Genomic DNA, 15,517 nt, shown 5'->3' with positions numbered 1-15,517 from the left:
AGCATTTTACAAAGATATTAAAACAGATAAAACAAAAAGACAGAAAAATTAGTGCACACAATTTTCCAAAATAGTTATTGAAAATCCCTTCTTTGGGTCAAACTTAGGACCCTTTTGGATTTTATACATTTTAGCGTAATTTGAGAGCTCTGTCTTTTAGTGACCCCCTCCATTCCTGTTTGGGAAGCTACGCCTGTTTTCCAGGTCAATAAGAATTTTCCTAAGGGGGTGTCATTTTAACAGTGCCCTCGTGCCAAAAGAAATTTTTCCCACGGGGAAGCTTTCGGTATTTTACTATTGTCAGAACCCATTGTTCCCTTATCTCTTCCCCAGCAGGGTGAGGGTAAACCATCCCAGCAAACACCTGCCCCAACATGGTAGGCGCTTGCCTTAGTTCAGAAGAATTTGAGGTACAGAAGGGGAGTCCGACCTCTGGGAGCAATCCTCCATGAAATTTCTGAAAGCCTATCCTGGACTCAGAAAGTCCTTGACCTGGATGGCTTTGCCAAAAACTGATGGGTGAAATAAAAAATAACTAAAGAAACAAAGTTTTGAGCTTCCAAGCATATCAGTTTATTAAGCATTGCATGCCAGTTGCATAACAAATCAGGACAGGCCTCCTCAGTGTGGCACTGGACCCCTGAGTACAAGGGGAAACAGATTTTTATTCACTAAAAAAAAAACAATTGACAGGATATAAACCAGGATACTAGATTAGGTAATCTGATTTCTAACTAGAGGAAAGATTAAGGGATAAGTGGGAGTTGGGAGGGGGGAGAGGAAGCAGATAGATTTTCTGAATGTAAAACAAGATGTCACTCAATACCCACAATTAACAAGCAGGGAGAATTTTCAGGAAAAGGAAATTTAGGTCTCAGAATCGAGTCATTTGTACAAGATGGAGTCAGTTTGGTTCACACAATTCCCACATTTTTCTCAATAGTTAGTCCTTAATAAATGCTTGTTGAAGGGACTGACAATACAGTCATCGCAGTTCAGATGATTTAGATAATGGTTGAATTGAATATTAACTTCCTAGCTTATTACCAGAAAGATAACAGAAGAAATGCCTCAAATATATAAAACTTCTTTCTTACATTCAGCAGCAGCAGCTATAATATAGTGGAAATAATGTTAGACTTAGAGCCAAAGGATCTGGGTTCCACTGTGACAGTTTTGAATACATTCTGGGATCCCTTCTCAAAATAAAGGAGACTGTGAAAGAACAGAAGAGATTGAGGAGGTATCAACAAGCCCTGAGACGCCTGCCAGCTTTTTCTTATTCTTATAAAATCGTAGAGAATGGTTCATACATAAATTGAGGTTGTGTCTTTGATGAAAACACAAGAGAATCTCGGTGGGCTTTCGCAATTCAGTCTCCAAGCTCACCAGCATAAAGACGGCCTGTTTGCGTTTCCCAGGCGTGTGGCATAACGCCCTTCATGGTGTAGACACTTAAGTAAACTGGCCGTCAAGACTTGTTGAGCCTCCTGCTGAGTTGGATGCCATTCTGGGTACGTAGAATCGTTTATGATCTCTTGTTTAGGTTACAGGAGAAGCATGTGAAAGACGAGCAGATCGAACACTGGAAGAAGATAGTGAAGACCCAGGAGGAATTGAAAGAGCTCCTTAACAAGGTGAGGCTCTTTGTTGTGAGGTGTTGGAAACTGTCCTGACCCTGTGATCCGCCCCATGGAAGGAGCCCCACCTCTGGCCTGTCCAGCCAGTGGCCCTTTGGGCGACCTCAGGACGGAGCAGTTCAGCCTGCAGCAGTTTCATTTCACAGATGGTGAATTTGAAAGAGAAGATTAAAGAGCTCCATCAGCAGTACAGAGAAGCATCTGAAGTAAAGCCGCCTCGAGACATCACTGCCGAGTTCCTGGTGAAGAGCAAACACCGTGATCTCACGGCCCTGTGCAAGGTACGGCAGAGCATGGCGCCGACTCAGGGAGATCTGGCAGTCTGTTGTGGCGTGGGGGAGACCCCTTCTGTCCCTTCCCTGACCTTCTTAGTTCTCCTGCCGCTCACAGTCTTATCAAGCTGGGAGCCCAGACCTTTCTTACAAATGAGAAACCGAGGTCTAGAGCAGGGAAATGACTTGCCCAGACTTATTGTGTACCCTCCATTTGTTATTCTTATCCCATAGCATCTTCTGTTTGGTCTTCATTAGTCTCCTTCATTAGTCCCACCCTGTCTCTGATTAAATTAAAAGGCAACACTTTCTCTCCCAAAGCACCAAGTAGCTTTTGTAAGCTGATCATGAGTTTACGTGATCATTGAGATTAATGTTGACTTCACATAATCATAGCAGTCAGTATACAGTATCTTAACGAAAGACTTTTACCTCTCCTGACTTTAACTAGACTAGACCCAGCTCTTACTGTTAATTGTTATATTCTGTGTAAATGAACTGATTATCTTCCCATAGCTTTTGCAAAAATCTTCCCTTGGCACAGCAGGGACCGACCCTGCATTCTCAAAGCATTTGCCAGCAGAGAGCCTAAGCTCTCAAGTCAAGTCAGTAAGCATTCGTCAAGCATCTTCTGTGTGCCAGGCACTGTGCTGATCACTAGCATTGGCCAGTTGTCCGGGGAGCAGCCTCGCTAAGTGCAGAGTGGCTCATCCCCACAGGGTAGCTGGTTGCTCGGGCAGGGGCTATTTGGTCACAGCATTAGTGGAAGGCAGTGCCCGTGAAATGACGGCTCTTGAAAGTAAAACCATAGAGATAACCTGTGGTTACTTTTGATTTGACCAGGAATATGATGAGTTGGCAGAAACACAAGTAAAACTAGAAGAGAAGCTACAAGAGCTGGAAGCCAATCCCCCAAGGTAAGGGCGCGCTTTCAGACAGTGTGCATCGTGAGGTTTGGGGGGATTTTTTCAGCATAAGAGTCTGGATTATTTGGAAGATGAGAGGCTAATAAGCACAGCACCAGTATACAGAGCGTCCACCCTATGTCCTGTGAAGAAGGCCGCAGCACCAAGCTCCTGCCAGGTCTTGTGACTCCCAGACCAGCGCTCATTTTTATTTACTTTGTACACAGACGGACTTCTTGGGCCTGTTTTCTCTCTTGAGTAGATTTTAAAAGGAAATGAGAGAATAAGGAGTTGAAGATAAAAAGATGTGAGGTCTCTGGATCTATGGCTTGCTCAGTTCCCAAGTTAGCTGACCATGAATGATATTTATTACAGACTTTTGGGTACTTGATGCATTATTAAAGAAAACAACACTAGTTCATGGTTATATAAACTGTTTGTTAAGTTCAGGCTTATAATAGTATACCCTTCATAATACGTTTGTGAATGAGGTAGCACAGGTAATATTATCTCCATTTTATGTATAAGGAGATTAAGGCTCAGAAGAAACAAGAATGATAATAATAGCATTTATGTAGCACTTTAACGTTTGCTAAGCACTTTACAAATATCTCATTTTATCTTCACAACAACCCTGGGTGGTAGGTGGTGTTGTAACCATTCTGAGAGACAGAGGTTAAGACTCAGCCGGGGTCGTCCAGCTAGTTAATGTCAGGTCTTCCTGATTCCAGGCTCTATCCACAGTGCCACAGAGATCTGAGATGAATTATCCCATAGCTAGTTAATGTTTGAGGTGGCACTGTACAAAGCAGCAGGTGCTAGGGACGAAGATAACCAAGTGAGAGGAACATGTAGCTGGTAAGAATTGGCCAGAGATGGATCCAGAGACGTGACTCCATCTTTGCTTGCCCTCTCTTAGAGGTTGTGTTTTGTCTGTCTTATCAGGTAGATGGAAACAATAAGACAGTCTCCTGAAGGGTCAGCTCCAAGTACCGAGATAGTCCAGTTACCTGAGAATTGCTCCAACAGCTGCTTTTTTGTTTTTCTTATTTTGCAGTGATGTCTATTTGTCCTCAAGAGACAGGCAGATCCTTGACTGGCATTTTGCAAATCTAGAATTTGCTAATGCCACACCTCTGTCTACCCTTTCCCTTAAACATTGGGACCAGGTAATTCCTTCATTACATGTATTAGGTGTTGTCTATAAAAGGTTTCCAAGAGAATGGGTAGGACTGCAGCTGTTTAAACAAACCAGCCAAAAAAAAAAAGAAAAATAAAAAAATAAACAAACCAGTCAAAAAGAGTCCCTTGCATCCACATCTGGAGAAAGAACCTTTCTTGTGGCCACAACTCCTCAGCATCCATGGGCATGGGCTTTTTCCTAATGTTCTAGGAAAATATTGGGTTTTCCTCCCATATTTGTCCCATAGTCAGGTTTCCCTTGTAAACAGAGGTTTTGAGTTGCTATTTATTGACATCATACCTAAATGTTCTCAGCCTTTAAATTTCATTATAAGAGACCCTCTGTTATCCAAATCTAGATTTTCCAAGAAGCCATCAGTAAATTTAAATAAGGATAGAGTACATTCTCCAGCAGGAATTTTGTACACTCAGAGACATTAAGACAAGTAAGAAGCATTTTCAGTGTGTTTTCTTAGTTCGGCCCCCTAGTAAACTATGAAAGGGCGTGTTCAAAAGACCAAAAAGGGTCGAGTTAAGAACTGAAGCCAATTAGTTACCCTTAGGTTTTGTTAATTATATAAACCTAAGTGTTTGACAGCTGCTCTGGGTAGAGAAGTGAGTTTCAGGCTGTCTTTCTAGTCATCTACCACCTTTGCTTGGGGAGTCAGTGTGCTTTGGGAATGGAACTGATTTTGTTACTAGTTTAGTCAGCCTGTAATTTGGACAAGAAGCTGCCCTCACCTGATCTCCAAAGATGCTCCAAGGCCCAAAAGAACAGAACCGCACGTGACCATAGCTCCCTCCCATAGGTGGTATGTTTCTGTGTGGGAGGGCATCGTTTTTATTAGGGGGAGGATAGGCTGTATCCCCGTAACGAATGTGTTCTGGTCACTAGCTGATAGAGGGTAGCTGTCTTACTGCCTTCAGTTTCTCTGTCTGCTGGGCCAGTTAAGGTGCTCTACTGTTCTCCACTTCCTATCCGATAACTTCGTTACTGGTTCAGTGATGGAGCAAATGTTCCCATTATAGGTAACAGACTTCAAATTACTTTAGAATTGGCGGGTCATGGTGCAAGTAAGTGGCTGTTCTCTGGTAAAAGAGGAAATTTTCTCCTTTGTGAAAGTCTAAAGCTATCACTTCTCCCCCTTCGCTTTAGGATGATGATTTTGAGTTTACTGGAAGTCACTTGACCGTGAGGAATGGCTACTCATGTGTACCAGTGGCCCTGGCTGAAGGGCTGGACATTAAATTGAATACAGCGGTTCGACAGGTGCGCTACACAGCTTCTGGTACGTCACCTTCAATCAGGGCAGGAGGGGTTTCCTTCCTTATCATGTTTTAGATGCTGTTATAGTTGTTACTGAACAGAGAAAATATTTCTCTTTACTTTGCCTGGGGGTCTCGGCCTCTGCTTCATTGTGTGGGGTAAGAGGGGACTCGAACGTGATGCCATCGGAGAACAAGATCTGATAAGTCTCACCAAGGGGAAAGGCTGTAGAGGCACATCTGGAGGGAGATGACTCCTTTCACCAAGGTCACTGTAGCTACTTATTTTCAGAGAAGTTCATCACAGAATTCTACCATCAAATGATGCCCGTTTTTTTCCATAGCAGACCACCTCCCCATGAAATACTCTTTTTTCTGTCACCTTTTTGGTACTCTCTCTTAGTTCTCCTCTTACCTACCTGATCACTCTTCTTCTAGCTCCTTTGCTGACTCATCCATATTCTGCCTTGTAAATGTGGGTTGGGTTTCATCCTCTGCCCTCTCCTCTTCTATGTCTATCCTGTTGATAACCTCCCCTCCTTCTGTCAGTTTAATGAACATCTCTTTTTAATTATCAGTCATCTCACGGATCTAAATAGCCAGACTTTTTCTCTTCCCTGAGCTTTATTCCCATATCACTAGTTGACCTGGTCTGGGCCTTTACTTAGGTAACTTGTGGCAGTACCAGTCTCAGCACACTTTCAAAGAGATGGAAACAACCTATTGCCCCTCTGCCTTCAACACTGGAAAATTTATTGTTGGGGAAACTAAGGACATGTCATAGTTGGCTGACATAAAAGGCCATAATTTTGCCCCCAACCGTTCCTCCCATTTCTTTTTCTTTCTTTCAGGCAGTAGGGGTTAAGTGCCTTGTCACACAACTAATAAATGTCTGAGGCTAGATTTGAACTTGGGACCTCCTGACTCCAGAGCCAGTGTTCTATCCACTGCAACACCTAGCTGCCCTCCTCCCATTTGTCTAAGAATTGCTGTGACCACTGCATGCAGTCCCAGAATCAAGGCAACAACCTGCTCCCCAAGGGGAGATGGCCTTGAAAAACAGCCCCAGGCAGCTGAATACACCTAGGCCCCATGCACCCATCTCTTGTAGTCATAGGGTTGGGTTGGGTTGGTTTTGGGTTTTTTTTGTTTTGTTTTTTTTTAACATATTCTTACATACTCTGACCTTGCCAGCATTGAACATGTTAATACACAAACTGGTATTTCAGTGTTTAGTCTCAGCATTGATAAGGCCTGCATGTATGGGGTAACTGACTTTAGGTAACTTAGTCTAGTGATTCCCAACATATTTTTGTTCCTGAAACCCCTTTCAACAACATCCAACCAAAAAAATGTTATGAATCCACAGGGTAATTTAATATGCTACTTATGATATTTTTTAGGTTTACAATGCTTACAGTAACTGTAATGATAACTTTGTCCCTCAGAAGCTCCAAATTAAAATTTATAGTATACAATTATAAATATAAAATGAATAAAGCCATAAAATAATTGCAAATATTTTATGTGGAACATTCTGTAAGAATTAAAAGTGGCAGTTGGAAACAATTTGATGACTGGCTGACATACTGCAGGAACACATTGTATTTAGTTGAAGTTTGATGCAATTACATCATCAAACACCAAAATCATTGTGCGGATGTTCTTGCAGGTTTGAATCACTGCAGAAGCAAGTGTATAATGCTTTGAACATGCCTGTTGTCACAAGGGAAAAATATATTTGTTACGTGAACAAGAGAACAGGCACTTAGCACAGTGCTTGGTACATAGTAAGCACTATATAAATATTACCTATCATTATCATCATCATTATTATTACTATTATTTATTAAGGGCCTGCTATGTGCCAGGGCACTGTGGTGAGTGCTTTATAAAAATTACCTCATTTTATCTTCATGACCATCCTGTGAGGCAGGTGCTTTTAGGATGCCCGTTTTATTGTTGAGGAAACTGAGGCAGATAGCAATTTAGTGACTTGCCTAGGGTCACACTGCTAGTAAGTGTCTGAAACTGAATTTAATTTTGGGTCTTTCTGACTCCAGACCATGAGCTTGATCCACAATAGCCAGCTAACTGCCTATTAAATTAAATAAATTTTTAATTAAATTTTCAATTAAATTAAAGAATTTTTAGCACAAACTCCTTCAACCATCATCTCAAAAGTTTGCAGATGACTGATCTCAGACCCTTTTCTTGGACTTAATTTGTAGCCCTTTATTGTCCATATCCAGAGCAGAAGGAGTCAATCAGTGTCAAGAGCATTTGGTGCTTTAGGTTAAACAGGGATGTTATTTTAAATTATTTCCTCAGTTCAGGCTTCTCCTTCTGCTTAATTTGCACTCCACGTTGAACACCTCCATCTTTTGTATGCTTTTTTTTCCCCTAAACCTTTGCAGGGTGTGAAGTGATTGCTGTGAATACTCGCTCTACCAGCCAGACCTTTATTTATAAATGTGATGCTGTTCTCTGTACTCTTCCCTTGGGTGTATTAAAACAACAGCCCCCAGCTGTTCAATTTGTGCCACCTCTTCCTGAGTGGAAAACATCTGCGGTACAAAGAATGGGATTTGGTAACCTTAACAAGGTAATGATTTCACGTGCATGGTGCTAGACCCCATTTTTTCCCCCTAGTTTCCCATTCATTTGCAACTCAGCTGCTGAGTGCAGGGCACTGTGTTTAGAGCTGGAGGAGATAATTGAAGTCTTTATATTCTGTATATTCTAAAAGTAATTAATACTTGATCCCTGTTCTCCTAGAGTTCAGTATGGAAGAATAAGACATAATCAAATATGCAGTGTTAGACTATAATAACTGTTTAAATTATTTTGAAGTTTTCCAGAAGCTTTTCTCATAGTAACCCTATAAAGAAGTAAAGCGTGTGGTAGTATCCCCATTTCACAGATAGGGAAAGCCTAGGAAGGTGGTGGCCGGCCACACAGATAGTGACTCTTGGAGCCAGGATTTGAACCTAAGGCTCATGATTCCAAATTCAAGGCACTTTGTACCATGCCCAGATCTCTGCATTGCCAGGATGCATGACATCGGTGCAGGAGCGAGGGCATCAGCTGCAGCCTTTTGGGGACCGGCCTTGCCTTGAGTGCCCAGTCGTGTGCTTTCTTCAAACATGTTAGGAAGGAGGACGGTCTCTACTAGGCTCTTGACTCTTTGCCTGTCAGGCCCTGCTACTCTTCAGGCCTTCGAGGCACATCTGTGACTGGCTCTTGTGTTCTCTTCTTGTCTCCTTAGGTGGTTTTGTGCTTCGACCGCGTGTTCTGGGACCCAAGTGTCAATTTGTTCGGTCACGTTGGCAGCACTACTGCCAGCAGGGGAGAACTTTTCCTTTTCTGGAACCTCTATAAAGGTAATTTCATTTGTGTTTTATTCTTTAAAATGATCTTTTCCTACAAGACTGACGCCAATAATCATACCTACTCTAGATTCCTTGATGCATTGTTTTAGCATGCCCTTTGACCTGGGCTGTTTTGTTCTGACTGCATTAAGCTTGGCCTCCCCTCTTTTGAAAGGCGCTCATCTAGCTAACCTCCTTGCTCCAAGATCGGTGCAGATTTTTATGTCGACAGCTTTCTTTGAGCTGCACCAAGGAGGAGTGTGGGGAAGGAGAAGGCGAGGGCTCGGATGCTCTGTGCATGCAGCAGCTCGTGTGAAGTCGTCACGCAGTGAAATCTCTTGGGGTCTCTCCTCTCATTTGGAACTTGGGGAAGTTCATCTGGGTCTGAGGGAAGCTTTTCTTGGAGACTTCAGCGATCCTCTAGTCCAAATCCCCTCTGAACAGAAATCCTCTCTTAGGACATCTGTAAAAAGCAATTGTCCAGCCTCTGTTGAAAGACCTCCATGGGGCAGTGGATAGGCAAAGTTTCAAGGAGTCCAGTTTAGGTTTGGAATAAGGAAAACTTCCTACCAGTCAAAGCTATAAAAAAGGAGAATGAGCTAACTCTGGACTTTGTAAGGTTCCCTTCATTAAGTGTATTTTAGAATAGCTAGAAGATGTCCACTTGTCAATGATGTGGCATGGGGGGATTCTTCTCAGTTATGGTTTAGATTAAATGGTCTCTGAAATCCCATCCAACTAAGATTCTTTGAGATTATCTACCAAAGGTAGGCTTGAATTCAACAGGTAGGAATAGGAGGTTGAGTCGTGTACATTCTGGTCACAGAGAGCAACACTTTGTATATAAGCACATCGAGTGGGAATACATGAGGGTATGTCTGGGGGGTGGCAAGTTACAGGAAGGGTAGATTACTGTTCAGATACAAAAGGAAAAATCCTAAAAATTAAATTTGTCAAAAGAAGATACTGTATGATTCTCTGGAGATCGTATGAGGAGGATATAGAAGTCTTTGATTCTGTTGTCCCTTTTAAAATGTCTCTGCCCAATTCCAAAAGACTCATGATGGAAAATGCTATCCACATCCAGAGGAAGAGCTATGGAATCTGAATGCAGATTGAAGCATACTATTTTCACTTTTTTCTGTGGTTTTTTTCCCTTTTGTTCTGTTTCTTCTTTCACAACCTGATTCATGTGGAAATATGTTTACTTGATTGCACATGTATAAGCTATATCAGATTGCTTGCCATCTTGGGGAGGGGGGAGGAGAGGAAGGGAGGGAGAAAAAATTTGAAACTCAAAATCTTTTAAAAAAAGATGAATGTTGAAAACTATCTTCACGTGTAATTGGGGAAAAAATACTATCTACTAAAAAAAGAGAAAGAAAGAAAGACAGACCTCCATGGAAGGGAACCCACTGCCTTTAGAGGAGGTAGTGCGTTGTACTTTTAGACAGCTCGGATTGTTACAGGGTTGTTTTCCTTACAGAGAGCCAGAATCTGCCTTTCTGCTACTCTTCCTGGTTACCTCCCTCTAGTTCTACTCTCTGGGGCCCTATATATAACCTTCTAGAGGAGAATATTTAGACCAGGGGTGGGGAACCTGTAGCCTCAAGGCCACATGTGGCCTTCTAGGTCCTCAGGTGCGGCCTTTTGACTGAGTCCAAGATTTACAGAATAAATCCTTTTATGAAGGGGGTTTGTTCTGTGAAGTTTGGATTTCGTCAAAGGGCAGCACTTGAGGATCTAGAGGGCCACATGTAGCTGCAGGTTCCCCACCCCTGGATTAGGCCATCCCAGAAAATAACCAGCCTGGCAGGAGCACTGTTGTTTGCAGTTCAGTTTTAACTCTGTTCATTATGAATGGTTCTGTGCTCCACTGAGGAGAGGGCAATGCTTAGTCACACTTCATTAGCCTGCAGTTTAAACGACTTGGCTTCATGGGAAGCACACTGGCTATTTTTTTTCCTAAGTAAATGACCAATGATTCAGGTTGCCTGATAAAGTGTAGAAAACCAGCAGGCTCTCCTCAACAATATAATACTTCACATTTACCTTGTGCTTTGAAGTTTAGAGTCCTTGGAGGCAGGTTGTGTAAGTGTTATTATGCTTAGAATTAGAAAGCTGGGACTCAGAGAAGTCGGGGCCTGCTGTGGCAGAGTTGGGTGGGCTTTACACCCAGCTTTTTGCCCCTCCCAATCTAGCGGTCTCACCACTTGGTTTTGAAATGAAGTCAGACACTCCCACCCAGGCCCGGCTTTACTGGCTCACATCTTTGTCGAAAATCGGTAGTACAGAGCATTTCTGGACTTGTTATCCATTGCTGACATTTAAATTTAATGTTTGACGTGTAATTACCCTTCTCTTTCGGAGCAGAGGTGTGGTGGAAAGAGTGTGCATTTGGAGTCAGAGGACCTGGGTTCAAGTCCCAGCTCTGCCCCTTAGTGTATGGTCTTGGGTCAGTCATTTAATCTCTTTGAACCTACATTTCTTCATCTCTAAAATGAAAAGCTTGGACTCGATTAATTCTAAAGGTCTCTTCCAAATTTCCGATCTCCCCCATCCTTATTTGACCCTTCCATCCCCACCAGTGGTCCTGTATCCCTTCTGCCTTTTGTAGCTAAACTCAAAAAGTAAATCTACAATAAGTGCCTCCTCTTTGTCTCCTTTCACTCTCTACTTAACCCCTAACCATTAGGCATTCCACGGAAACTGTTCTCCAAAGTTACCAGAGATCTTAGCTGCCAGATCTAGTGGCCTTTTCTCAGTCCTCATTCTCGTCAACCTCTCTGCAGCCTCTCATACTGTTGATCACTCTCTCCTCCTTGATATGCTCTTTTCTCTAGGTTTTCAGGACACTCCTCTCTCCTGGGGCTTCTCCTTCCTATCTGACCGCCCTTACTCTGTCACCTTTTCTGGATCCTTATCTAGATCATGCCCTCTAACTGTAGATATCCCTCAGGGTTCTGTCCTGGACCCTCTTCTCTTCTCCCTTTATACTACTTCACTGGGTGATCTCATCAGCTCCCATGGATTTAATGACCATCTCTATGCTGAGGATTCTCAAGTTGACCTATCCTGCTGTAAACTTTCTGCTGACCTCCAATCTCGCATGCCCAATTGCCTTTCACACAACTCAGAATGGATGTTCAGTACACATCTTAAACTCAACATGTCTACAACAATACTCAGAATCTTTCCTCTCCTACCTTCCCTATTACTGTAGGAAACAACATCATCTTCCCAGCCCTCAGGCTCATGACCTAGGTGTCAGCCTGGATTCCTCAGTATCCCCCATATCCAAGCTGTTGCTAAGGCCTGTCCCTTTCACCTTTGCAACGTCTCTGAAATACTCCCCCTTCTCTTCCTCTGACACTGCCCCCTATCCCCTCACATCTGGACTATTGCAAAAGCTGCCAGTGGGCCTGCCTGCCTGGAGTCCTTCCTCCATTCAGCCACCAAAGTGCAGGCCTGACCATGTCACTCTCCTATTCACTAAAGCCCACTGATTATGTGTGGCCCCTGTGTGACCCTCAGAGACCTTCCCAAGCTGGCCCCTCCTGCCATTCCAGCCTTCTTAGACCTCCTGGTGTGTATGGAACTCTCGAGATCCAGAGGATCCAGGACCCTCCATCTCTCAGCCCTGGGTCTTTCCCTGGAGTGCTCTCCCTCCTCTGCTCCACCTCCTGGCTGCCCCAGCTCCCTTTAAGTCCCAACCAAAACCTCACATTCCCAACTCTTTACTTCTAACTCCTTCCCTCTACTAAGTATCTCCTATTTATCCCATATATTGCTTACTTTGTATAGACTTCTTTACAAGTGGTCTGCCCCATTAGATTGTCAGCTCCTTGAGGGTAGGGACTGTCTTTTGGCTCTTTTGGTATCCCCAGGACCTAGCCCAGCGCCTGCCACATGATGTGCTCTTTAATAAGTATTTATTTACCAACAAATCCATGACTGCTTTTCTTCATAACGTATACAGAGAATGCAGTCATTTGTGACTGTCCCTTTAAGAAAAGCTTGAGCCAGTGCCAAAAGCTGGAAGGGAGGTTGATTAGCTTAGGTAACAAGCGGTAAGGTCAGAGGGAGTCAAGGACCCATCAGAGGCAAGGCCTGAAGCCCACCCCATGAAATGTACTCGGGTGTTTCACATAGATTAAATCAACAACTGTAGGAAAAGTGGTAACTCTGCAGGCTTGGAGTGAGACAGACTCAGATCCTGTCCGTTTGTTGGCAGTGAGACTGTGAACAAATTACTTCACTTCAATGTCCTCATCTTTAAAATGAGGGTAAGGCGACTGTACTTTCCTCCCTCCCTTTCTCCTGTCTGTCTCTGACTGTCTCTCTCTCTGTCTCCTTCCCTCCCCATATATATACGTGCACATATAAACATACATACATATATACATATATTTATATGTGCTATTGTTAGGAAAGCTGTTGTTAAACTATGAAACAGGATATAAATAAGAGCTGTTGTATTTTCTTAATCATTATGTACATCCCCACATGTCCCATTTGACAGATGGTGGGACTAAGTCACAAAATAGATAAGTGACTTAGCTAAGGCCATACAGTCCATTAGTGAAAGAACCCATCTCCTGACTTTTATACCCACACTCTTTCTGGGATCCCCTTACTACATCCTGTGTGGACGCCTGAGGTACGTCCTTGGGGTGCAGCCCCGCCAAAGTGCTTCCTGAATACGGGACTCTTGGTCGGGTGTGTATTTTCATTTGAGACCTTCCTTAGGACAGGTTCTACCCACGGGACTTGCAGGCTTGTAGGGAGGAAGGAAAGACCAGCAGGGTTTGCTGTGTCATGAGACTAGAAAGGACCAGGATGTGGAGAGCGTCTTTAGGGAAGCTGTGGTGTTACAGTAGTTTAAGTTTTATTGCACAAGGTAGGAAAGCTCTAAACATACCAGGCAAATAACTCAGAAATGTCATCTCTGAGACTGCTTTACTATAGAAGGGCATAAGTGGTGGCACGCTGATGATTCACTCTTCAGGATGAGCCCCCTTCTGCAGCACTTTCCCCTGGGATGGCAGCTTTGGCTTGTTTCTGAAGTACGTGTAGCACAGTCCTTCCCAGCGTCAGCACAGCCACAGACAGGAGGTCACTGCTGGAGCCAGAGGGACCCTCTGGCCCACCATGAATAGGAATCCCCTCTGAGGCCCGCTCTTAGAGACCTTGGGGCAGCCCCTTGCACTTGCAGGCAGTGTGCCTGCTTTTCCTTATATTGAACCTGATTCTGCTTCTCTACAGCATCTGCACACCTATTGCTCCTATTTCTGTCCTCCAGCATCAGTCATCCCTTTTCTTCATGACATACCTTCAGATATTTAAAGTCAGCTATTTTGTCTTTGTTACTTCCCCCCCCCCCAAAAAAAAATAATAAAAAGAAATTCTCTTTTCTCAGCCGAACATCCCCAGTTCTTTCCATCATTGTACAGTCTCGCCTCCAGTCGGGGCACTGCCTTGGTGGTTCTGCTCGAGCTAATTCCAGCGTCGTCGTCCTCTAATCCAGCCCCCTTCTCTCACTGAGGAGTGAACGGACATGGCCGGAGCTCTGTGAGGCACGCCCTGGGACGTCTGTCCTTAAGTTTTAGAAGACCGGGCATCACAGGGCTGCTGCTGAACAATGTGGGAAATTAAGTCCTGGGGGGGTTTCGGGCACTTACCTGAATCGTCTTCCCTTTCCTTCATAGCGCCGATTCTTTTGGCCCTTGTGGCAGGAGAAGCAGCTGGGATCATGGAAAACATCAGCGATGACGTGATAGTTGGCCGCTGCCTGGCCATCCTCAAAGGCATCTTTGGAAGTAGTGCTGTGCCTCAGGTAGGGAGTCTGCTCTGTCTTCCTACGACAGCACAGGAGTTCTCATGTTGGATTAGGGAAGAAGGCACCAAAAAGAATTGTGATGTGTAAGACAGAAGCAAGTGTTTGGGTCAGTCATCTCTTCTGAAGCACATGTTGAGTGTCAGACATGGGCAGCACTCATGAAATTTTCCAGCACCGCCATAGACAAACCACATCCTTCCACTGGAAACGTAGCATGTGTCCCCCCCACCATCGCCCTTTTAATGCATGGAGGTTAGAAAACAGAGTGTGCCTCCAAAGGACATCAAGGATTGTGTATATCCATTTCCAAACCATAAGTATTTTTGAAGGCTGTATTGGTATGGGTGAGCTTCACATGGGACTGGATCTGATTGAATTAGAATAGGCGACTTCCAGTGAGGAAGCCCCTATCATAGTCTGTCGACACCTTCTTTGCAACTTACAGTCCCAGAAAGTTGCCCCGTGCCCTGAGAGATTAAGTGACTTGCTGGGAGTCACACAGCCATACATGACAGGTAGGACGCAAACACAGTTCTTCCGAGGCCAGTTTCTGTCCGACACAGTGCCCTGCCCCTCAGCTTCACACAGTAAGGCCAAATCAGTGCTGGTAAATGGTTTTTAGTTCCTGTTAGGATTTGAGGATTCATAGAAAAGTCACAGGAAGAGGTTCTCAGCGACCTGGAGACGTCCTGCATCACTTTGCCAAAATGGTATTCATTACTCCCAGTGCTCAAATAGGCTCTGATGTGCTCTGTCCACCCACCCCTAGGATTGCTCTGAATCTAGTGGTTCTTCACCTCAGCCCCATACCGGATTCTGAGAGGTGACCTATTTGTGCTTTTAATTGAAAACCAGACCCCGTGTCTTTTTTTCTCTCCCTAGCCTAAAGAGACAGTGGTGTCACGGTGGCGTGCTGACCCTTGGGCCCGGGGATCCTACTCCTACGTAGCAGCTGGTTCATCTGGCAATGACTATGATCTGATGGCTCAGCCGATTACTCCCGGCCCTGCTATTCCAGGGGCCCCGCAGGTGAGAGGCCACA

The 15,517-nt window shown here is 44.1% G+C and overlaps 1 protein-coding gene across 2 annotated transcripts in view; it reads left to right on the top strand.

Annotated features, from left to right (window-relative positions):
• Window positions 1-15,517, top strand: part of KDM1A (lysine demethylase 1A) — a 74,145-nt gene that overhangs the window by 56,907 nt on the left and 1,721 nt on the right. For both annotated transcript variants that reach the window (XM_027841423.1, XM_027841421.1), the window contains 9 exons: window positions 1,547-1,637; window positions 1,787-1,921; window positions 2,756-2,829; window positions 3,875-3,986; window positions 5,156-5,288; window positions 7,683-7,870; window positions 8,534-8,648; window positions 14,345-14,472; window positions 15,358-15,504. In XM_027841423.1, coding sequence (XP_027697224.1) covers window positions 1,547-1,637; window positions 1,787-1,921; window positions 2,756-2,829; window positions 3,875-3,986; window positions 5,156-5,288; window positions 7,683-7,870; window positions 8,534-8,648; window positions 14,345-14,472; window positions 15,358-15,504 — 1,123 coding nt within the window. The remainder of the gene's footprint in view (window positions 1-1,546; window positions 1,638-1,786; window positions 1,922-2,755; window positions 2,830-3,874; window positions 3,987-5,155; window positions 5,289-7,682; window positions 7,871-8,533; window positions 8,649-14,344; window positions 14,473-15,357; window positions 15,505-15,517) is intronic.

The sequence above is a fragment of the Vombatus ursinus genome, unplaced genomic scaffold (genome assembly GCF_900497805.2).
Source record: "Vombatus ursinus unplaced genomic scaffold, bare-nosed wombat genome assembly UNPS02014859.1, whole genome shotgun sequence".
Taxonomy (NCBI): Eukaryota; Metazoa; Chordata; class Mammalia; order Diprotodontia; family Vombatidae; genus Vombatus; species Vombatus ursinus.
The sequence above is the reverse complement of the archived record's forward strand: the minus strand, read 5'-3'. Positions and strand labels throughout refer to the sequence as shown.